The 22,045-nt window shown below is 37.7% G+C and overlaps 2 protein-coding genes across 14 annotated transcripts in view; one reads left to right on the top strand and one right to left on the bottom strand.

Moving 5' to 3' along the window:
• The first annotated feature begins 243 nt into the window (after positions 1 to 243).
• nudt19 (nudix (nucleoside diphosphate linked moiety X)-type motif 19) lies at positions 244 to 5,226 on the top strand. Its single transcript, XM_058783021.1, has 3 exons — positions 244 to 1,111; positions 2,179 to 2,386; positions 2,473 to 5,226. Exons 1-3 carry the CDS (start codon positions 362 to 364, stop codon positions 2,694 to 2,696), a joined length of 1,182 nt encoding a protein of 393 aa, XP_058639004.1. The 5' UTR covers positions 244 to 361; the 3' UTR covers positions 2,697 to 5,226.
• Positions 3,346 to 22,045, bottom strand: part of celf1 (cugbp, Elav-like family member 1) — a 30,472-nt gene continuing 11,772 nt past the window's right edge. For 4 of the 13 annotated variants that reach the window (XM_058783003.1, XM_058783012.1, XM_058783002.1 and 1 more), the window contains 14 exons: positions 19,644 to 19,831; positions 19,244 to 19,326; positions 18,931 to 18,979; positions 18,400 to 18,534; positions 17,520 to 17,599; positions 16,739 to 16,900; positions 14,462 to 14,531; positions 14,085 to 14,255; positions 12,844 to 12,960; positions 11,011 to 11,199; positions 10,765 to 10,785; positions 8,764 to 8,907; positions 8,493 to 8,664; positions 3,346 to 5,225 (listed from right to left, as the gene is read on the bottom strand). In XM_058783003.1, coding sequence (XP_058638986.1) covers positions 8,537 to 8,664; positions 8,764 to 8,907; positions 10,765 to 10,785; positions 11,011 to 11,199; positions 12,844 to 12,960; positions 14,085 to 14,255; positions 14,462 to 14,531; positions 16,739 to 16,900; positions 17,520 to 17,599; positions 18,400 to 18,534; positions 18,931 to 18,979; positions 19,244 to 19,326; positions 19,644 to 19,831 — 1,537 coding nt within the window. In that variant the 3' untranslated portion in view covers positions 3,346 to 5,225; positions 8,493 to 8,536. The remainder of the gene's footprint in view (positions 5,226 to 8,492; positions 8,665 to 8,763; positions 8,908 to 10,764; positions 10,786 to 11,010; positions 11,200 to 12,843; positions 12,961 to 14,084; positions 14,256 to 14,461; positions 14,532 to 16,738; positions 16,901 to 17,519; positions 17,600 to 18,399; positions 18,535 to 18,930; positions 18,980 to 19,243; positions 19,327 to 19,643; positions 19,832 to 22,045) is intronic. The other 9 variants (XM_058783014.1, XM_058783013.1, XM_058783007.1 and 6 more) reach the window with 8 other exon arrangements.

The following is a 22,045-nucleotide window of genomic DNA, read 5'->3' as shown; positions in this document are numbered from 1 at the left end:
GATACCTGTTATGTTTCTCAGTGCTTATTGGGATAGACTTATTTGTGACCACTGCATAAAGGTTTTTTAGGTACTGTTGGACTCGTTGAAATCATAAATCAATATATTCAAATGATTCTAGCATACATTTCTCCAATGAGACAAAAAGTTCTTATTAATTTAAGAATGTGGCAAAGTTATGAAAACCAAGCGTTCATCCCTGACCGTAGATGGCGCCAATCACCAAACGCAGACTAAATGCTCTGTTATTTTCTCTGTGCTGTCCTTCACGCCATGTTATGATTAGTTGACCGAAGTCGAAAGCTAACGGGACAGGGCACTCGGCACTGGAGTAACTGTGAGCATGTAAGCGAGGGCCAGGATGAACACAGCGCTGAAATACTGGAGGGAGGCGGCGACGGTTATCTTGGCGGCCGGGCTGAGACACGCTCAGAGCGCGGACTCTCTTAAAACAGGTTTGGAGAAAGTGTCCGCCTTTGATTATCAAGTGCTGCTGCTAAAACGGAGCGGCAGCAGCGGCTTCATGCCCAATGCCTATGTGTTTCCCGGGGGGCTGGTGGACGCGTCTGACTTCTGCAGCGAGTGGCAGGAGGTCTTTCAGTCCTTCACGAAAGCGCCAAACTACGGCATCGGAGTCGTGAAGCAGCCGCCGGAGACCAGGCCGCCCATTTTCGCCACAGACAGAGCGCAGCTGGGATCACCGATCCCCGGAGACGTGGCTTTCAGGATATGTGCGTTGAGGGAGACGTTTGAGGAGTCCGGTGTGCTCCTGGCGGTTCCCAAACACGAGGAAAGCGGGATATGCGTGCGCACAGGTGATGCTCGGGACAGTGACCCCCAGCCAACCCTGACCACGCTGAGCGGACTGTGGGACAGAGACGTGCTGTCCAAGTGGAGGTCTCTGGTTATTGGTGACTCGGCGAATTTTATTAAGATGTGCAAGGAGCTGCAGTGTCTGCCCAACATCTGGGCTCTACACGAGTGGGGTAACTGGCTGACCCCTGTAGGCAAATACGACAAGCAGAGGCGCTACGACGCCGCCTTTTACATCTGCTGTCTGCGGGACACGCCACACGCGCTTCACGACGACAAGGAAATAGTTGATTTTAAGGTGCGTTGTGAACCGTAATCACCACGTTGGACAGTCATATGTTAGATTAACCTCTTAACTGTCACCCCCCATTTTTGAACATATACATGAAAGTGCACTATCCAAACTTTAAATGTACTGTAAAGAAAATACTAAATATAATTTTTTTTTATATTTTATATAAAATAAATATTTTACATAACAGGTTTTACTCTAAAATTGGCATAAAATTAAAGCCTTATGTCTCAATAAGTTATGTTCCAAATTTGAAGTGGATATGAGAAAAATTGAGGTTTCTGTGAGATTTTATTTAGGGCGTCATACCACAAACAGCCACCGGGTGCCATTCAACTCCATTGAATTTTTTTTGATGCATTTTTCTGTCACAAATGTCTAAATTTCTCGGTCAATATTACTCCGATCACAAAAAGACCATCACATATGAAATCCTGAGAGTCAGACCTTTCGGACAATATGTATTTTGTCAAGATTATAAAACGTTTTGATTCTAAAAGACCGTAATACATTGTGTAATATGACACTTGACACCACCCACTAAGGGGGAGGAGACCGCCAAAAGATTTTAAAGTACAATTTCCATGGTAACGCAATGTCCGATTTCAAAATGGTTTTCATAGGATGAATTTTCAGGTTTTAAGCTTTCAAATGATATATAATTTATGATGATTACTCAAATATTTGATAGGGAAAAAAGACAACGAAAAAAAGAGCGCCAAGCGTCCCACAGGTGGGACGGTGACAGGGGTTAAAAACTACATGTCAAACTCTTACGTTGCATCGAAGGTATATTTGATCAATTTATGCATTTGCGACCAATGTGTGTCCAACTGGCGCAATAACTTTGACGCGGCATATTTCTTGGAGCTCATTAATATTCACAAGGCTCGAGCTGATTCGCCAGCTAGGCTGCGCCCACTTAACGCAAGTGGCTATTATTTACTATTCATAAAAGTGATATTTTTTTATAGTAGTGTTTCGTTGTTTTTTTTTTTAAGTCATTCATTCTCATCCTAACAAGAACAAATAATGCTTAACTTTTGGGAAATACACACTGCCTTGTTTCTTAGTGGTCCAGTCCCACTGAAGTGCTGCGCAGCTATAGATCAAAGGAGATCTGGATCGCTCCGCCTCAGTTTTATGATCTTGGACGAATGTGCCGGTTTCCAGCTCTCAGAGACCTCCATCGCTTTGCCTGGCAGAGGTCTTCGGAGGGTTGCGAACAGTGGCTGCCTATTCACCTGGTGGCGCCTGACGGCTTTGCGAGTATTTTGCCAGGTAATTATGTCAGGTATTAAATTATTAGATATTTCTGCCAATTATCGCCACTTTATCGGACTAAGCTTCTCTTCATTAATACATAGGGGATGCTCTGTACCCGGAAAAAGAGGACCCTTCTGGAAAGAGCGGCGGTGTGGTGAGAAGTCTTAAAGAGCTCCAGCAGGACAATGCAGACCTGCACCGTATCGTTAGTCAGGGTCTATATTCAATAACTGTCCAAATGAACATCACACCGAAGTATAACCACCTGTCTCCTCTCTGTGGTACAGACGAGGACAACGCCTCCAAGAACCATAGTAAACTCTGACACTTACCTGCCACACAGGTGCAGGACTGATGGTCCAGCTCATTTCTATATACCGACACGGCACTTGTGCCATTGAATGTAGTTCAACATATTGCCTCTCTAATTTGTTATATAAAAATGACAACCTTGTTGATGTGAACTGCTAGTACCGTGATTTTTTTTTTAAAGTGCTCTTTTAATGTGCATTACATCTGTTAATTTTTTTTTGAAAGTTTAAACTGTTACAGTTCTTCGTTAATGTCATATTGCAGATGAGGCAGTAAAAGGTAAATGGCCAAAATTTGAATGGTCTTCATTTGTTGAAAGCTCATCTTTTTCATGCTTTTTGAGTTTGCTGAATACAGGACTCTACAAGCAAACAATAACCTGAATAATTGTGTACAAAAAGTTGCATTTGTCTGATTGGTTTATGGCTAGCATTATAACCAACCAATTACATCAAATCTGACCGTAGCAGCAGCTATTGCACATTTATTTATAGTACCGGCTAGGATAAATCATTTAAATCTAGGTTAAGTACAATGAGTAATAAATCACAAAGTGTCATTATTTGATTGAAAAATTCTAAAATCACATTTAAATTAAAACGGAAACATGATGTGCATTTCTAGCATCTTTAAATTCAGAAAAAATGAATTCAGACACCATGTGTGTGAATGTTTTCAAACAGTTTAATCATACATAAACTAAAGATAAACTACCAGATGACTGCTTCATGGGTGTCCATTTTGATATATTTCTGTAGAGACAGTAGCGTGAAATCCTTAACCAACCTTATACAATATTTGTTTCAGACATTTAATAAATTCTGCACTCTCTACACTTCCAATGAAAACCACACAACTTAAATGACAAAACAACTAAAAAAGCCCATCGTAATTCAGTTAAAGGCTGTTTTGTGGAGTTGATTTTTGTTTGCATTTTGGTTACTTTGTACAGGTTGATGTTCAGTCATGGTGTTACTGTCTACATGCTTCTACTTACTGGGATTTACATTGTGAAACAACTTATGAAGTAGAAAAGGCAAAATCTGTACAAATCTTAAATGTTAAATACAATCACTCTGTACCAGTAATGACAAACATCCCACAGGAAATTCTCAGAGTACATTTAAACTCACAAAACAGCAGCTTAAAATCTAAATGGAAAACAACCACCTCAACCCCCAAATAGATTAGTCTGTCAGAATACATCTTTTTAAAAGAAAAAAAAAAAACTTCCAAATGTAGCTCTTCATTTGTGGAGATGTGCCTTTTAACTAAAGGCTAAGGGGGCAAAGCTGCAGTTGAGCTCTACCAATCAGTCCAGAACTTCACAATTTATACAGATGTCAGAATGGGGAAAAAAAAAAAAAGCTTGCAAGCTCTGTAAAACAGACCGACTATAAGGTTGTAACACATTTTCATTAACTGAACAACATCAAGAAGAGCATGTGTTTTTGCTGTTGCAGGCACAATTTATCTCTAAGGACTCATTTGAAACCCACTTCAATTTTTAGAACAATACATTGTTAAAACTCACTTTAACCCATAACCTAAACACACACTGTATTGTTTTTTTAAACCTTAAACCATCAAAATGAGACCGCATGTCATTGCAGCAGGAGCCATAAGCATGATGTGAAACATACTGTAAATGTAACCAACAGCAACATGCAAAACTTTTGGCACCACTTTATTCATCTGACTTTTTGAAACAGAACTAGATCACATTTTGCTGAGGATTTCAGTGCACTTACAAAAAAACATGCATGCTTAATATTTACCTGTGACAAGAAATTCAACTCTGCTCATTCTATGCATTATTTCAGACTAATCCTGATTTTCACACGATAAGGAAATGAAAAACATGTGCCTGTGTTGGCTCGACACACAAAGAAGAAAAAAAGGCAATTCAAGTGTCTATTGTAATGTCACTCTGTTAATAGAAACTCCCAAAAATTACATCATGCCAACTAACCTAACACAAAATTACAAAGTTTATCCTCGATTTCAGCAAAATGTGACGAAAACATCCTCTAAAAAGTTTAGAACTAACAAGTGAGAGAAAGAGGGAAACACACCCACACTTGAACACACAAAAGTGATTCTATAAACTGAATGGCTGCTTTGAGAAGAAAAACAAAAATCAAAAAGGAGTACAATTAGAAGCGCTAGGAAGACTGCTGGAAAACAATAAAAATCAATAAAGAACAAAATCTGAAAAATGAAAATTAAAAGCTTCTGCAAAATCTAGTGGTTATGTTTGTACGTTCTAGAAAAATAGACTCTTTGCTCAGAACAATTTTCATGAAACTTTTTACACTTTCAGCAGTCTTTCTAACGCTCCCTATTGGCAGCACAAATGACAAATGAACATCACACAAAGAAACAAACAAAATAAGTAATCAATAAGCGTCAAAAGTTAACAAAAAGGTCAAGTGTGAAATTTCAAGCGTCAGAGAAGCGAAGAGGACAACGGACTGGACGATGAACTTTTGACGTCACATCGACATGCTAGGCAAACGATGACAAACGGGCACGAAGATATCTAGAACAAAAAACAAAAAAAACGAATAACAAACCTAGGTTAAAGCACAACGGAAAAAGGAGAGGGGATGAAAAAGAAAATCATGAATGATTATGTTTGCATGAGGAGGGGGCTTTCAAAGGTGCACACATTGTCTAAACACAAAACATTGAATGCAACACAGGAAACGAAGAAAAGTGGGAAGAAAGAGGGAGAAATAAGCACCATGCCAATAGTGAACAAAGGGAACAACATTAAACATCAACAACAACACCGAGAGACAACACAACCTGCCTACTACAGCTACGACAACACTGTCCTCGACAGCAACATTTCAACATTTCAAATGAAAATGCTTGATTTCTTACAACCGCATTTCGATTTTAGACCAAGGGAAAGAGAGAGAAACAAAAAGAAAAATTGTGCTTCAACGTTTCAGCTCTTTCAGTGAAAGTCCTTTTATTTTGTGCTTCAATTTTGAATTGTGAGGGACTGTGGAATAATGCATATTTGGAGCTGCTCATATTGGTTCTTATTCACAAAACACCCGTCATAGGAAACACAAATGGATACAATTTAGCTACATTGAACTCCGTGAAGGACAACAACATGATGGGACACAGAGCGTGTAACAGAGTATCATCATTAAACGTATACAGAAATTTAAGACTCGATGTGTTTGGCACATTAGTGGAACTACTCTGCACTTGTGAGCTGTTTTAAGGCGCACAAATTCGCAGACCTTTGCACAAACGCCGGTCTATCTGCTCCGGATAAAAAGGAACAAAACTATGAAAAAAAATTCTGCCTAACAAACAAAAATCCCTGCCTAGAACAAGTTTACAAGAATCTTTGGATTGTTCAAAATGGTGATTTGTGTTCCACTTAATGGTTTTGTAATGCATGTAAATCATGTGTTTATTTGAACAGAGGCACAGATCAGGGAGTGGACATTCCCTGCACTAGCATCTAAGCGCTTCAAGAGGGGCTTCACACCTGGGTTCAGTCTAAAGCATCTCTAACGTATGAAAAACTGATAGGCGTACAGACGAGTTGCCAGACAGCGGCACACTCGTTTCCTCACCCGGACTGAGATGTGTGTCTGCACTTGTTGAAAATAGATGGTGAGGTTAACAAGAATTGGCTTATTTGCAATTAATCAGTGAAAATAAAAAGCACCGTTAATAAATACAAGCGTGTTGAACAGTGACGACAATAGTGAGGTAAATGTCAAAATAAAAAGAAAATGATCTACAACTTTCACTAATTGCCACTCCGAGCTCAAGTTATGTTGTGAGGAAATGAAACAAACGACTTCTGATAATAGCACATTTCAGCATTCGTCAATACACATGTAAATGATGTACTTAGTTTAGAGATATTACATCGAGTATAAACTTTAGACTGAACCGTGGATTTGCTTCAGACTTAAAAAGAAAAAATTCTTGGTACTATTTTTATTTTATTTTTTGGACTAAACAGACGACACTACAACTAGTGAAAAGGGCCACACATCCGTCGTTTAAACAATCGGTGAATGTATCCACAAAACGTCACATTAGGATTCTACAAAAACACTGTTGAATCTTTTGAGTTGATTTTTTTTTTAAACAACTGTTTTAATTCAGAGAAATGATTTAGGCAATATTATAAAACCTCTATAAAAATAGAAAAGGCATAATAGTTAAGTAATATACACTATCTGGATAATGTTTTCTTCTCAGTTTCCATAAAAACAATCTTACCTCACGACCCTGCAGGACTCAGATTGGCATTAACATTTGATTACGATTTGAACACTTATTTACTGCCATGATCAACTGAAGCAAGTTGCATGGAGTAACTTATAAATACAAACTAGAATAGGATTGCAGGACGAGTCTCCATACACCAGGGTACAAGAGACCACCTGCAAACACAGAGATAAAATACTTATTGAACACTTGCCACGAAAGTTAGGAAATTTCAGTTCTAATTATTCTGACAATTAAGCGGCCATGAATTCAGCAATTGTAAACTTCCTTCTTTCTTTTCTTGGCAGTATCGTCTCTCACTCTTCTCCAGAATGCAAATATTGCTAAAAGCTTCAACGCCAACCTCCTGAATTGAGGCGTAGGATAATGTATCAAATGACCATCAAAATAAAAATCGTGTTGTAGATTGTGTCTTTGCTCAAAAAAATCTATACAAATGCCATTTTAAAACCATATGTGCTACCTTCAGCAAAAATCTTGGGTCAAAAAAAGGTTTGTTTTTGTTTGAGGCTTTAAGAAAGGATTCATGAACTGAAATGAAGCACTCCATCACTTATTTCATTCATATTCTTTAGAAATGTTCACGTACCAGGTGAGTAGAATAATGGGCGAGAAGTTTTGGTCTGACAGAATGGTGAGAATGTCCTGAGAGTAAGTGTAGTATCTCCTGCAAACTACCAATACTGAATGATTAACCACCATCTATGAACCAACATGGGGTATAATACCCTTGCTTAGTGTTTGTCTTTTTAGAATGTAAAAATATGAATGTGAATAAAAACAAACAGAAAGCATCAACATTACGGTTTTTAGCTGAGCCCTCCAACAGAATACATAAAACAGACTTTGAAGCAATGTTACATCACCCTCATTGTGAAGACACAGATACATTAAAAATAAATAAATAAATTAGTGAAATAAATACATGAATTAAATAAAAAGGCATCCATGAAAACGGAGTCTAGTGGAGTGCAGTCTGACCTTCCAGATGCTCAAAACAATATTCAGGTGACTGACTGATTATCTTTTGCACCGATGCAGCAAGCCTCCTTCATTTTCTAGAAAGGCAGCATTGTAGGAGGCATCAGCATTACACTGTCCGAATGTACTACAAGAGTCTAGTGTAAACACAGGAGAACATCTACAGGGGCCAGACCGTGGTGATCAACAGTCTAAGGGACTGAAAGCAGTCACACAGGCTGGCTTTCATTGTGCAACATCCTTTGACGCAAGATTTATACACAGCAAACTTGTAATATGGCACCAAAAAAAAAAAAAAAATTCATAAATATAAATAAAGACTCAAGGGAAAATAAAAGATCAACAAAACAATTAGATATATAAATGTGGAAAACAAAAAAAGAACTCTTTACTCCTTGGAAAAAATTCTTAACAATTTGCATGTTGTCTTTGTTTTGAAGGTTAAGAGAGAAGATATGTAGGAAAGGCCAGAGAAGTAAAAGAAGGATTAGGAAAGGCGGGTGTTAAGGGTGGGTGGGGTCATTCTAACTTTCCAACGTCACACTCCACTTACCAGAAAAACATTTTCAAACCAAGTCCATTTGAGAGTAAAATCACTCAGTATGGCTTGCTGTCATTTTTGGATCGTTTAAGTTGCACCTTCAGCCTCTTCATTCCAATCTGAAAACCGTTCATTGACTGAATGGCCGCCTGGGACGAAACTGGATTGTCGTAACTAACAAAGCCTGAAACAAAAGAACACGCATCTAAAGCTGGCTTCTGATTTCAGAATTCTAAAAATCAACAAAACGAGCACAATGTTTCTGGAGCGGGGCTCAACTCACCAAAACACTTGCTAAGGTTGGTCTGTTTGTCAATAAAGACCTTGGCAGAGATAACATTGCCGAAAGGCATAAACATCTGCAGCAAATCCTGATCACCAAACTCTTGTGGCAGATGGTAGATGAACAAGTTTGCTCCTTCGGGGCCTTTAGAAAGACAGAGAGAAAACACACAGAAACAAAGATAACTTTTGACTCTTAATGCCTAGAGCGACCTTTTTATTTTCAATGAAGCTTCAACACTTATTCTCCTTGCCTTGTTAAAAGAACATTCTGTGTTAAATACCATTTAAGCATACTGCTGATCAAAACAGAAAATTATAAAAGTTGTCATAACTCGTGTAGGAAAAACTGTCATACTGAAGGGTTTGTATTTTGTTAAAGCATTTGAACTGAATTCATTAAAATAGTGCTGTCAAACGATTAAATCACATCCAAAATAAAAGTTTTTGTTTACATAACACGTGCCGTGTACTGTGTATATTATTATTATTATTATTATTATTATGTACATTTAAATACACACACTGTATACATTTTGAAAAGTGTTATATTCATATAATTTATATAACATGAATATATTTAATACCGTATTGACCCGAATATAAGACGACCCCCCTTTTTCCAGATGTACCTTTTGGAAAAAGGCTTTTTGAAAACCAAATCTTGTTTTTTTTCCTCTTCTGTAAAACACATTTTTTATTAAATTATTTTCATATTGCATATTTTTCCTATTTTAATTTTTGTTTTGAAAGTATGGTAAACACTGGTAAAATGTACCAACAATGACATTGAAAAATATACACTTTTTGATATACCATAAAAATAACAGGTAGCCCATCTGAATTATATAACATTTAGGCTATCCATCACATAGTAGCCTACCAAAATTTTATTAACAGTAGAAGTGAAATCTTATTGTAGTCTTCAAATCTGGGTACTGTCTTATGTTTTAAAATCACTTACAGAGGAAGTTTGTTCCCATCAGGCTAACATGACAGTCACGACTCGTGCCGCTGTAAGCTTTTCTTTTCTTTTGTTTTCACTCGCGATCTTTACATCACACATTACATTACATATTTCATGGCACACTCATTTTATGTGTTTTTGGCGCCAACTATTGTTGTGGGTGTATTATTGACATGACAAAGTCTAGATCCCGAATATAAGACGACCGCGTTTTTTTCAGATGCATTTCCAAGAAAAAAAACATCGTCTTATATTCGGGTCAATACGGTACATAAACACAACATTTTAGTTTATATATATATGCATGTACACACTCATAGTATGTAAACAAAGCCTTTTATTTTGAATGTGATTAATCATTTGACAGCACTAAATTAAAAACATGTTTATTGCCTGATTTGTAAAGTTGGTATAGGTTAATAAAGGTCTGGTTAAGCATTACCGGCATAATTTCTGTGGGCAAGTTTTGCTACAGACTTGAAATCATGGTTGCGACTGTATATACATACACACAAATGTGGCCTTGCTGAAAAGTAGGTGACATCTGGAAAGAGGGCTTTCAGGACGAAGACCAACATCACAATTTTAATTAATTTTTTCGACAGTCAAAACAAATAAAATATTTCTGTTTTATTAATGTAAAATACCATTAAAACATTTGGTTACGATACTTTTTTTTCCTGAACTTTTATTCAGCAATTCATCAAATGTGACAGTCAAGACATTTATAATGTAATTTATAATTTTATAATTAAAAAAAATTTGCTTTAGAGCTTTTTTATTCAACATAGAATAATGAAAAAACATCTTGTTTCCATAAAAATAGAAACCCTTTGTTTTCAACATGGTAACATTCGAAATGGTAACAGAAAGTAGCAGCATAGAAACATCATCCAGCAGGCTTGAAGGTGTATTTAATCACAGAACGCTCAATGAATTCATTGGCAGAGAGATGCTGGTATGGATCTCCATTTACTTTTAAACAAAGCAAAATGTAGAAAATGGGCATTGTGGACAGTGATAATCATCTCTTACCCGCGCTCTGATTGGGACTTGCTGTTGCAGCGTATTTAAAACAAAAATGAATCCTTAAGATGGTGATCACAAGAGCCACTATACACACACACACACACACACACACACTGAAAAGCATCATGGGCCAACACATGCCCTAAGAACTGATCCTGCTAGCATAAACTAGCAGTTTTATCTTACACAGAGGCTGGCAATCTCCCAACCTGAAAAGCTGCTCAAAGCTCATCAGATTTTTCATTTGCTCACCTTCCTTCTGGCTGCCAGCGGCACTAACGTTCTGCTGGGACAGTAAACTCTGACTGTAGAGGCTGGGCAGAGCGGCAGCGGCATATTGTTGGATCCCAGAATAGGCTGCCTGAGTCAGAGCCTCCATAGCACTGCCCGAGCCGTTCGAGAGACCTCCGCTGCCCAGACCACCATTCAGAGCAGCCATGCCTGCGCACACAGAAACACAGCTCAGCATTCAGACACAGACGGGGGAGGACACATAAAACTACTGATAGATACAAAGAAACCGCATTCAGAGACGGAGACACAGCAGAAACAGAAACGAGGCAAAGAAAGTTAAAAACAAAAAGGAATGACACATAGATCCATTTAACATCCATTTGAGGCACTTTGAAGTTCGAACATGAGTGGTCAGTGCTTAACATTGATGTGAATGGGGTCCAAAACATACATTTAGAGGTACTTCAAAATACATACGATCACATCATACTGGTACTGTAATGCAAAGATTTAAAGTATTTAAATGCAACAGTGTGCTGACTTGTGTACTTTTTTTGGTAACGTGTCTCAGCTGACCACTTGTGTTCACGTCATCTGAGATGGATTTCAAATAACAGGTGTAAACCAGTGTTCATTTTGACAAAAAATTGATTTAGTTTCTGTCATAGTCTTTTGACTAAAATGCCTTTTAGTTTTAGTCAGATTTCAATATTCTGAATTGTCTACTAAATCTACAGTAAATTTAGTCGGCTAAAATCTAATGGGTTTAGTTATAGTGTAATGCATTTATTAAGCATTTCTCTAAAGTTTCCAAACTCATTATATAGGTTTGATATTAAGGTTTTATCATGATAGACACCAATGTAACTGCAGTGACACACAACATGCCTTTATATTAAAATTAAATAAAACTACTTCTCATGAAGAACAAGAACATGGTCTTCTTTTCAATGAAATACCAATGGTTATATAGGCTAATTATGCATTCTTTATAACAACTTGTTTACCATATTCTTCATTCTTTCAAGCAGACATATTTATTTTTATAAATGAATTTAGATTCATCTTTATTAGGGCTACTAAAGTGATTCAGTCAAGAGCAGTGAGTGATTTTCTGCCTTTTGTTGGTGGATCAACAAATGACTCTGACAATAGCAACTAAATCAGGTTGCTGTCCCTTTAAAACCGAATGCATGGATGCAATGTACTGATAAACATCCAATATTCTCCCTACTGTTTACGTTCACTTAAGACAATCAACTGTTAACATGAATACTCGCAATATTATGTTGAATTGTCCATTTTGACGTGTAATTCTCTGCGACACGAAAGAGTCCTCGTGTGCTGTGCGAGATGCGCTTTCTGTGTCTGTATGCGCGCTCAGAAAACCAGACCGAATTGAGTTCTCTTTTGCGTCGTCAAATTGATCCATATGTCTGCTCTTCTCTTACTCCCACATATTGACATTTTTGAATGTTTTATGAGACGTGTTTGTTAGCTTATGTCCCGCCAGGTAGATCAATAGGCTCCGATACAGTTAGACTGTACACGTCGAGCCTCCTAACCACGCAGCAGATTCCTTCTGAATGAATCTCTTCCCAAATAGTTATCATATAACATCACATAACATTTATCTCGTTTTTATTCTTTGACGAAAATGTCAATAGATTTTCATTATAGGTTTTGTCATTCAAAACAAGTTTTAGTTTGTCATCTCATTTTCCTTGGTGGAAAAAAAATGACGTTGATGTAAATGAAAACTATGTCAACGAAATTAACACTGGTGTAAACAGGATCTTTAGAAACCATCTGACCTCATACAAGTTACAAAAAAAGCGCTCTTTTTCTTACTTGCTAGGGAGCTCATGTTGAGACCTGCTCCAGCGCCCGCAGCAAGAGACTGAAGAGCACCTAATGACGCCATGGGGTTCACAGAAGAACTAGTACTGGAGGTGGGAGAGGAACCCGCTGTGCAGAGAGAAAACAAGAACCAGCTCTGAAACACTACTAAGCCATCAGACATCTTGCCAATTCAAATTTCACATGCTCTCATTTACACAGACAGAGACAGAAGAAACAGCAGACAGCAATGTCAGTGATCAAATCACAAAAGACAGCTTTTTGAAGCAACTGATGGGAAGTATCAAGAGTAATGGTACGTAGAATGATGCATGAGCAGCAAGAGATGTTTTAAAAAGAAAATCATTACACAGTTGTTTAGGTTTGAAGAAAATGGCAACATTTTATAATAAAGTTCAATTTGTTAAAGGATTAGTTCACTTCCAGAATAAAAATGTCCTTTTCCTGTTGAAGCTAAATTGAAACTGGAATTTGGACCTTCAACTTGTTGGGTCCCATTGAAGTCCACTATATGGAGAAAAATCCTGGAATGTTTTCCTCAAAAACCTTAATTTCTTTTTGACCGAAGAAAGAAAGACATGAACGTCTTGGATGACATTGGGGGTGAGTAAATTATCAGGAATTTTTCATTCTGGAAGTGACCTAATCCTTTAACATTAACTGTCATGAACTAACATTGAACAATTCTTATAGAATTTATTAATCTTGGCTACAATTTCTACATATGCTAATACATCTTTAATATCAAACATAAACTAACATTTGTTCAAGTATTACAAATGAACATTAACCTAGATTAATAAAAACTACACTATGTAACTTTTGGCACTGATGACTTGGTGTTCCTACTTCCTAGCGCAAATGTCACTCTCAACACCAAAAAACCCCACAAGATAAATTTTCGGCAAAAATGCTTTTTCTTAGGAGGAATTTTAGTCTTAATGTTTAATGAATCTGACCCTTGACATTCATACTTTCTTATTCATTATTTAAATGAAAGTCAAATTTTTAATTTTGGGAGATGCATGGTGAAGCCTCAATAACTGCTATTTAATGAAAAAAGAAAAGTAGTTGTTAATTGTTAGTTCATGATACCTAATGCATTAACTAAAGCCAACATATTGAAATTGTAACATTTGTTATCGACCAAAAACCTAACAAAAAACTATTTATTTCACAGACTGATAAGAAGCAAAGTTAAGGACAGGAGGAGATTAAAAAGCGGGACCAACCCTTGTAGGCGTCCCAGGCAGATTGAGCGGGCTGTCCGGAGGGCGTACCTGAGCTGGTGAGGACGCTGAGAGGGGAGCTGGAGGTGGTCAGAGCACTGCTACCTGTGGGGGTGGCCTGCGTAGCACCTGCTGCTGCCGCCAATGCAGCCAGATTCTGCATGGCATTCAGACCTGCCGCAGATAGCAGACCACCCACATCAAAACTGCATCATTATCGCCAAAATTCACACGCACAACCTCCTTTCATTGCCCTAAAACTAACAGGCAGTCTCAACTGATTTTATAGGCATGCAATATAACAGGTTTACAAGTGGCTAACTAACAGCTGCCATCCTCTCTAACGGGTCCGAGTGGAGCAGAGTGCATTAGACTCTCACCTGACATTGGATGGAGATTGTTGAGCGCATTTCCAGAGGACGCAGACTGTTGTAGAAGCTGCAAATAAAGCTAGACATTACATCAAAACAGAGAACAGAGAGAGTCAGGACTGCATCCAGGACTGTGATGGAGAGGAGAGAGGAGGAGAGAGAGGAGAGAGGAGAAGAGGAGAGAGAGGAGAGAGGAGAGAGAGGAGAGGAGAGGATAAATCAGGCAACAAGGCAAAATAAAGACAAGCAGGAGCACATGTGGAGACAGAAACAAAGAGGAGCGAAATGTGGACATTCAAGGGGTTTATAAAAATTAGAAGGGGACTGAGAAGAATTAGAAGGGAGAAAGATGAAGATAGAAATAGTTTTCACAGCACACCCATGGAGCAGCACTAACACGTTCAAACAGGGCAACACATCTATGCTGGCCCACATGAGAAAAACCAGTAAACTGTACCTGAGTTTTAGGAGTAGCCAATCATAAACAATCAAGAAGGATTTTGAGAAGCCAAATTAAATGCAGCTAAATAACGGCCAAACACAGACCTGTAGCCCATGTGCTCAAACACAGCAGAAAAACACAGCAACATTTTAAAGGCAAATTAGACTCCGATTAAAAAGCTGTAATAGAATCTAAATAATACGCAAATAATAATGCGTTACAGTCAGAGTAAAAAAAATAAATTTAAAAAAAAAAGTATATTTTAGATGGAGCTAGGGGTGTCGCTATATAGTGGCACTAAAGACAGTGATATTTAAAAAATAAAATAAAATACTGAAATCATGTTAATACCACACTTCTTCATAATCTTGTAAATAATTCAGTGCCATTATCTGCTTGATACTCAGTAGATGGCAGTATTTAATACTGGTTTCAACCGTCATAAAACAGGAAAAAAGACTGACCTTGCGCCCCAATGTGCCTACGATCCACCCTATCTGCCCTAAATAGTATTGAAAATTCATAATATCACATAGAATTTAGGATGGACAGTAGGCACATTGGGATGCAGGCAAAGTCAAGTATGGGATCATTTTTCCATCTAAAGTATTGCAGTCACGGATAAAAAAAAAATAAGCATGAAACCAAAATTTAAAAACGCAAGTAAACATATATTGCTCAATTTAAAAATGAAAGAAGATTTTTTTCAGAATAACAAACAATGGTCACGGATCGAAAGATAATAAACGTAAATCAAAAATTTAATAATGCATTTTTTTTTTAAAAAAGGAGTGAGCATTGGAGTGACGTCACCGCCCCCCTTCGACTGATTGGCTAAAGGAGCTGTCAATCAAGAACTAGTGGACCAACGATGACGCTTGAGCCTGCCCTGATTTACATGAAACTCTAACCGCAACATTTGGGAAAGCAATCGCAGAACGTGGAAACAAGAGGGAAAGGAAAAACAGCATAAGCATACAAAAAATAAAAATATGAGCAGAAAATGTCAGAGCACAAAAAACAGAGAAATATAACCAAGATAACCAAAAACATGATTTTGTGTGTAAGTTGGATAATTTTGCATTAATATTTCAGTATTGTGCAATATGATTTTAAATGCGTTTAAATTTTTGATTTACGCTTATTATCTTTCGATCTGTGACCATTGTTTGCTATTCTGAAAAAATCTGCTTTCATTTTTAAATTTTGTGCAATATATTTTTACTTGCGTTTTTAAATTTTGGTTTCATGCTTTTTTCTTTTTATCTGTGACCGCAATACTTTAGATGGAAAAATGACCCCATAGTCACGTAGCTACTGATGCTGCACAAATCATGATGGAGGAGATCATGCAGCGAAAGTACACAGTTACGGTTAAAAACTCTCTTCACCTCCCTACACTAAAGTTTTAAATGAGATTCATTGGCCAAAAGAGAGAAAACGCAAATAACGCTTATGAATTTGACTGAAAGCACTATTTTTATTTCAAAATTACTACAGATAATCACAATAATAATGTTACGGTGAATTCTTTTGGCCATGAAAATCATAGTGAAATTCCTATATCGTGACAGTCCTAGATGGAGCAAACACCAGCCCTCATGTACTAAACACAAATGCTTTCATTCTGCAAGTGCTTTACGCAGTTTATGTAGTGGAGTTTGTATGTTTTAACCCCTTTAGACCTGGCGTCCATTGGAATGGACATTACATATTTCTGGGTCTAAACCAATGCTCAGCAGAAAATAAAAATCAGGTCTGAAAAGGTTAAACAGTCCTCAACATTGGCATGGTTTCTACGTGCATAGACCTCAGATGCAACCGGATCGGTCCTGTCTACTCACTGCAAGATACTGTGGCCCAAGAGAGTTCAGTCCTGTAAGATTTCCCCACATGGAGGCAGCATTGAGCTGTTGCATCTGTTGCTGCAGCTGTTGGGCAATACGTTTCTGTTCTTTATCCTTCTGCGTGTCTGCAAACTTTACCACAATGGGAGAAGAACAGCCCTACAGGACACATGCAAACAGAAATTAAAATGCAGCATAGAATTTAATTTAAAAAAAAATGTAAGCAGCCAAGAAAATATCAATAAACATCTGTTATAGCAGTTTATAAAAAATATAAATAAATTCTGGATGAAGGAATGGTCTCTGATCTCATGTCAGGTGTTCTCTAACCTCATCAGGCATTATAGGAGAAAAGTTTGAGCTGTTAAACTGGCAAATGGAGGTTTCAAAAAGTATTGAATATAAGGGTGCCGTTAATTGTGGCCAGTGTGTATTAGAGAAAACATTTCATAATGATATTTCCCCCCATTTTAAATTCTTATTCTCCAATGAAAGGTTAGATTTTTGTGAATTTTTAAATGAAAGATCAAAGGGATTAACAATGCAGATTAATTTTCACAGCCTTCTTTGATCATATTTACCAAGGGTGCCGATATTTTTGGTCATTTTTAAAACATCTTAAATGATACTACTTTTGAACGGTAGTGTAACTTCTATACAATAAAATATAGAAACAGTACTTGCTGTATCCTATGCATTAAGGCATAGGCATTTATCATCTCTTAAGCACAGTAACATAACAAATGGTATGGGTGTATGTGTGAATATGTGTGTTTACCTCCATGGTCTGTGACTGATGCATGGATTTGATGGCAGACTGGGCCATCTGTCTCGCTGTGAATGTGACGAAGGCACAGCCTGTGGACACAGAGTTGACAAGTATGAAAATAGATCACAAAAGGACACCAACCTCTGTGATTAAACCATAACAGCATAAACTAGAAGTACTAATGAACTACCACACAGAAACACAACCTCAATCAAAACAGGGTTCAGGCCCGGTCTCTTTGGAAAGCGAATGGGTTTGAGGGATGCTGGGTCAATATGGGTCCTGCCTATCACTTAAGCAGTTCCCATGGTGATGGACAGCAAGTTCACTCAAGCCAATTCTAAAATAAATAGTGTGGGCCTCAATGGGCCTTATGTTTCCTTGGTTACACTTTGGTTAACTTAAATCACAGTGATTCTCTACACCGCAGGTAAACGACAGCTAGAGACTAGGAGAATAACATTGCCAAATGAATTAAAGCGACCGTGCATATATTATCAATTTGTTGCATGCAGTCACGGTTATATAACCTCTGATATCAGTTGCCATGTTGAGTCTGGGATAAATGAAGTCATTTTCATTTGGGCCGACGGGAGCCAATTGAGTCTCAATTTTCTCTGATGGGTTGTGTCTGCAACTATTAGTAACGCAAAACACTGCCTCGAAATAACTTAAATGAGAGTGAGCAGAGTGACTGGTGAAGATGTACTGCATGTTTATTAGTGCGCTACTAGTGCCCCGAGGGGAAAAACTAGAAGCTGCTGAAGCTAAATTCATTCTTGTATGCACTAGAAGTCAAAATTCACAGTACTGCCTCCATTCCCATCATGTGCATGTAATTTGCTTTGGACGGCGGTAGTGATGATAATGCATGCGTTTGATTTCTCACCACGGCTCAGTCCGTCAGGGCCTCTCAGTATGCGGCACTCCTCAATTTGGCCGTATGGAGAAAACATGAGCCTTATGTCATTCTCATTGCACTTCTTTGAAATCATTCCAACAAACAGCTTTCTGTCTTCTACCGCTGAAATACAAGAAAAGCGTGTTATGGCAGCACAGCCTCTGCACAGCTGTTTGACGGTCACTGTGGAAATTTCTTCAAGCCCTACACTATTGTTCAAAGGTTTGGGGTCTATAAGATTTTGTAATGTTTTTGAAGAAAAAATGTTCAACAAAGGCTGAATTTATTTGATCAAAAATACAGAAAAATAGCAATATTGTAGATTCTGCAGGAATCAGTCTAATATGCTAAAGTTGGATTCAAGAAATATTTATCAATGCTGAAAACAGTTTTGCTTTTTGTGGAAATATTTTGTAACGTTTCTTTCTTAAACAAATGAAAACTGACCCTACATTTTTGAACATTAGCATATATGAATGGAGGACCGTCATAATACTCTTGTACATTCAAGTCACTCACCATTATTTTTCTCACTGTCTGCAGGCTTCATCTGTATGGGATGATGCATCTGTACAGAGAGAAAAAAAAAAAAAATCACGTGACTTATCAACACTGACATTTCCCAGCCGCCATGAGAAATCAGCTGTTTGAAAAGCTTTAACAGCTCCATTGGGTGTACTGAAAAAGCTTTTATAAAAGCATGTCAATACATGTGTAGATTTGATGCATTTTTAAGAGCAATAAATAGTAAAAGGCCAGCTCATCTGACAACACGCACAAGGATTAATGTATTATTGATAATATAAAATAAATAAGTAGGTCCTTTTCTCACCCCTGGAAGAATCTTCATGTTGTGAAGGGCATTTTGTGCTTCTAATGCAGATTTACGGGTGTAATATGTGACAAAACAACAACCTGCAAATGCAATAAATGGTCTGTGAACCAAGTCCAAGACGACAACATTTCCACTGAGACCAATTTCAAGAACTCTGTTCCAAATCCTAGTGAGCAGCATTTTAAGGAATCGTCGGCACGTTTCTAATGTAAGGAGCGTGCCAAAAGTAGGCTACTTAATTAGGCTGCTATCTAAGACAACTGAATGTGTGTGTGTGTGTGTGTGTGTGTGTGTGTGTGTGTGTGCTGTGCTCACTAGGTTTTGGAACAGACTATAAGTTTTGAGAGTGACTGACACAGAAAATATCTCAATCTACAGTGTACTGACTGTCAAGTACCTTTACTCTGTGGGGGGTTCTGACTCCTGTCCCGAAGAACATTGATTTCATAAACTGCACCATAGGGCTCAAACAGCTCACGCAGCTGATCCTCTGACCACGTCCGGGGGATCTGACCCACAAACATCTTTATAGCATCAATGTCGGGCTGGTCTGGGTGGTCCAGAGACCCATTCATCTTCTTGGTTCTACAAAAAAATATATACATACATGCCTGTTTAATGAGTCTTAAGGACATGACCCTCAATGTCTCCAGTCTCCCTGACAGATAAAACCTAAACATTGCAAAAGAAAGGATGCACACAACAATCTCATATCATTCCCAAGAATGAAAACACTAAAATTACAACTAGCTTCATTTACTAACGGTGCACCAGTGTTAGACTGACAGTATATTGCTCAAGCTGATTAATTGGATGTTTGCATTTTCTGTTCTCCGGTTGAGATGAGAAAATGTCATGCAAAATAATTATTCATTTAACAATTGTGTACATCTTATTTGCCATTTAAAAAAACAAAAACAAACTTATTTTGCAGTGTAGAACTAAACTATTTTCTGTGACTGTGAGAGACCTGATTCACTAGCCACTGTGTCAATAATTAGAAGAATAACAGCACAGTAAACTATCTGCACTACAATCCAGTTATAATTACAACAATACATTAAAATAATACCAGTTTGCAATATCAAGCAGCATAACAAGCCGTTTAGCATAGATTAACATAACTGGAAGCCTATGACATCGGAAGCCACACACATTCAATTTACAAACAGCCACATATGCTCTAACATTAAAAATAAGGTGGATACTAGTGATTGGCAATGCAAGCTAGAAGAAAACAGTGTGCTAAAGCATTCATTGCACTATAAATTCTTCAGCACTATGTGAAGATCAAACAGAGTAAAATCTACTCAAACATCTATGAATAGTCATGAATGGTTTTCTCAGGTCATACAAGATTTTCTGAAAAAATGTTCATGAACTAATAGCTTACTACTAACCGAATTTAAAATTGAGATGAAACAGAAATAGCAACAGATCTTTTTCTTCTGTATTGTGGCATGCAACTGAGTGCAACAGATTATTAAAAAATAACAAAAATTGTTCACATTATGACCTTTGATGCATTTAGAAAATAGATGAGGTGACTTTCATTCTAACTTTAAATCAATAAACCACAAAAAACAGACATTAAAAAGAGGGGAAAATGTCAGATATCGAAAAAGAATAACCAAAGTCTGTGATGAGAATGAATTAAAAGAACATCTTCACAGTGCTGCTTGACAAAGTGGAGCATGACGTCACTGACAGGCCTGAAGCACTGCTTCATCACTCTCTTTAGCAGCTGCTGATCAGTAGAGTGACAGACCACTTTAAGATAAACACAGCATTGTGCTGCTGACAAAGAGCAGCATTAGCCAGCAGCTAAAAGCCAGATTAATGGCGTTTATTGATCTGAGGACAGCAGAGCTAATAAAACCTTCTACTCTGTCGATTTTCCAGCAACCAGAACTTGTTCAGACAAGCAGATAACACAGATTCTCCAGAAGATCATCCAATCATAGACAGAGGATCATTGGGTGTTCACTGGGGCGAAACCATTTTAGGATTGTAAACTCTTTTTCGTAGTGAACTGACCAGTTACTGACTGTAGGGAAGAAGCCACAGTCACAGCACATCAGAACACGATGTTGCAGAAGACTCTATCGATTCAACAAAAACAGAATGGAAGGACAGTCTGACATCTAGGAAGAGATGAAAAATAAATCAGGATTGTAGGGCTGGGTATCAAGTTACTTTTTAGGCACCAACCGAATTGCCTCAATACCATCGAGTAACAAAAAATGTCTTGTGGGTTTATGTATAGAACAGAACGCAGAAGCGTAATGGATGTTCATCATCGGAGACAGAGCGGGTTATGAACACGTAATATGAGTGAAATACGAGTAGCGAATGAGCTTCCTCTGAGTCAGAACAGCGATCGCAGAAGAGGAAACATACCGAGACAGCGCTCAGTGTGTAAACATAGCCTAAAAAAAGGTGGAAAAGATCAAAAGTGTGGCTGCATTTCACCAATGCTTGTCTTCAACAGCCGAGTGATTTGAAGATCTTAAAATAGGAAGCACATACTGACTTGAAACTGTTCATTTTGCACAGAAAACTATTTAAACTTATTAAAACTATTTGCCCTGATATATTGTGTTGATTACATCTAGTTCCATTGTGCTTTTTTTGTGCAGAGTTTTGAGTCTGTAAAAACTTCAACAAACTGAAAAAAAAAAAAATAAATAAAAGTTTTTTGAGGTAATGTAATCTGGTTAAAACGGATTTCATAAAATCGGTATTGAAAAAAAGTATCGTGGAGGAACCGGTATCAAATTTGTGAACAATACCCAGTCC

This window comes from Onychostoma macrolepis, chromosome 07 (assembly GCF_012432095.1).
Source record: "Onychostoma macrolepis isolate SWU-2019 chromosome 07, ASM1243209v1, whole genome shotgun sequence".
In the NCBI taxonomy this organism is placed as follows: Eukaryota; Metazoa; Chordata; class Actinopteri; order Cypriniformes; family Cyprinidae; genus Onychostoma; species Onychostoma macrolepis.
This window is presented reverse-complemented; position numbering and strand designations above follow the sequence as displayed.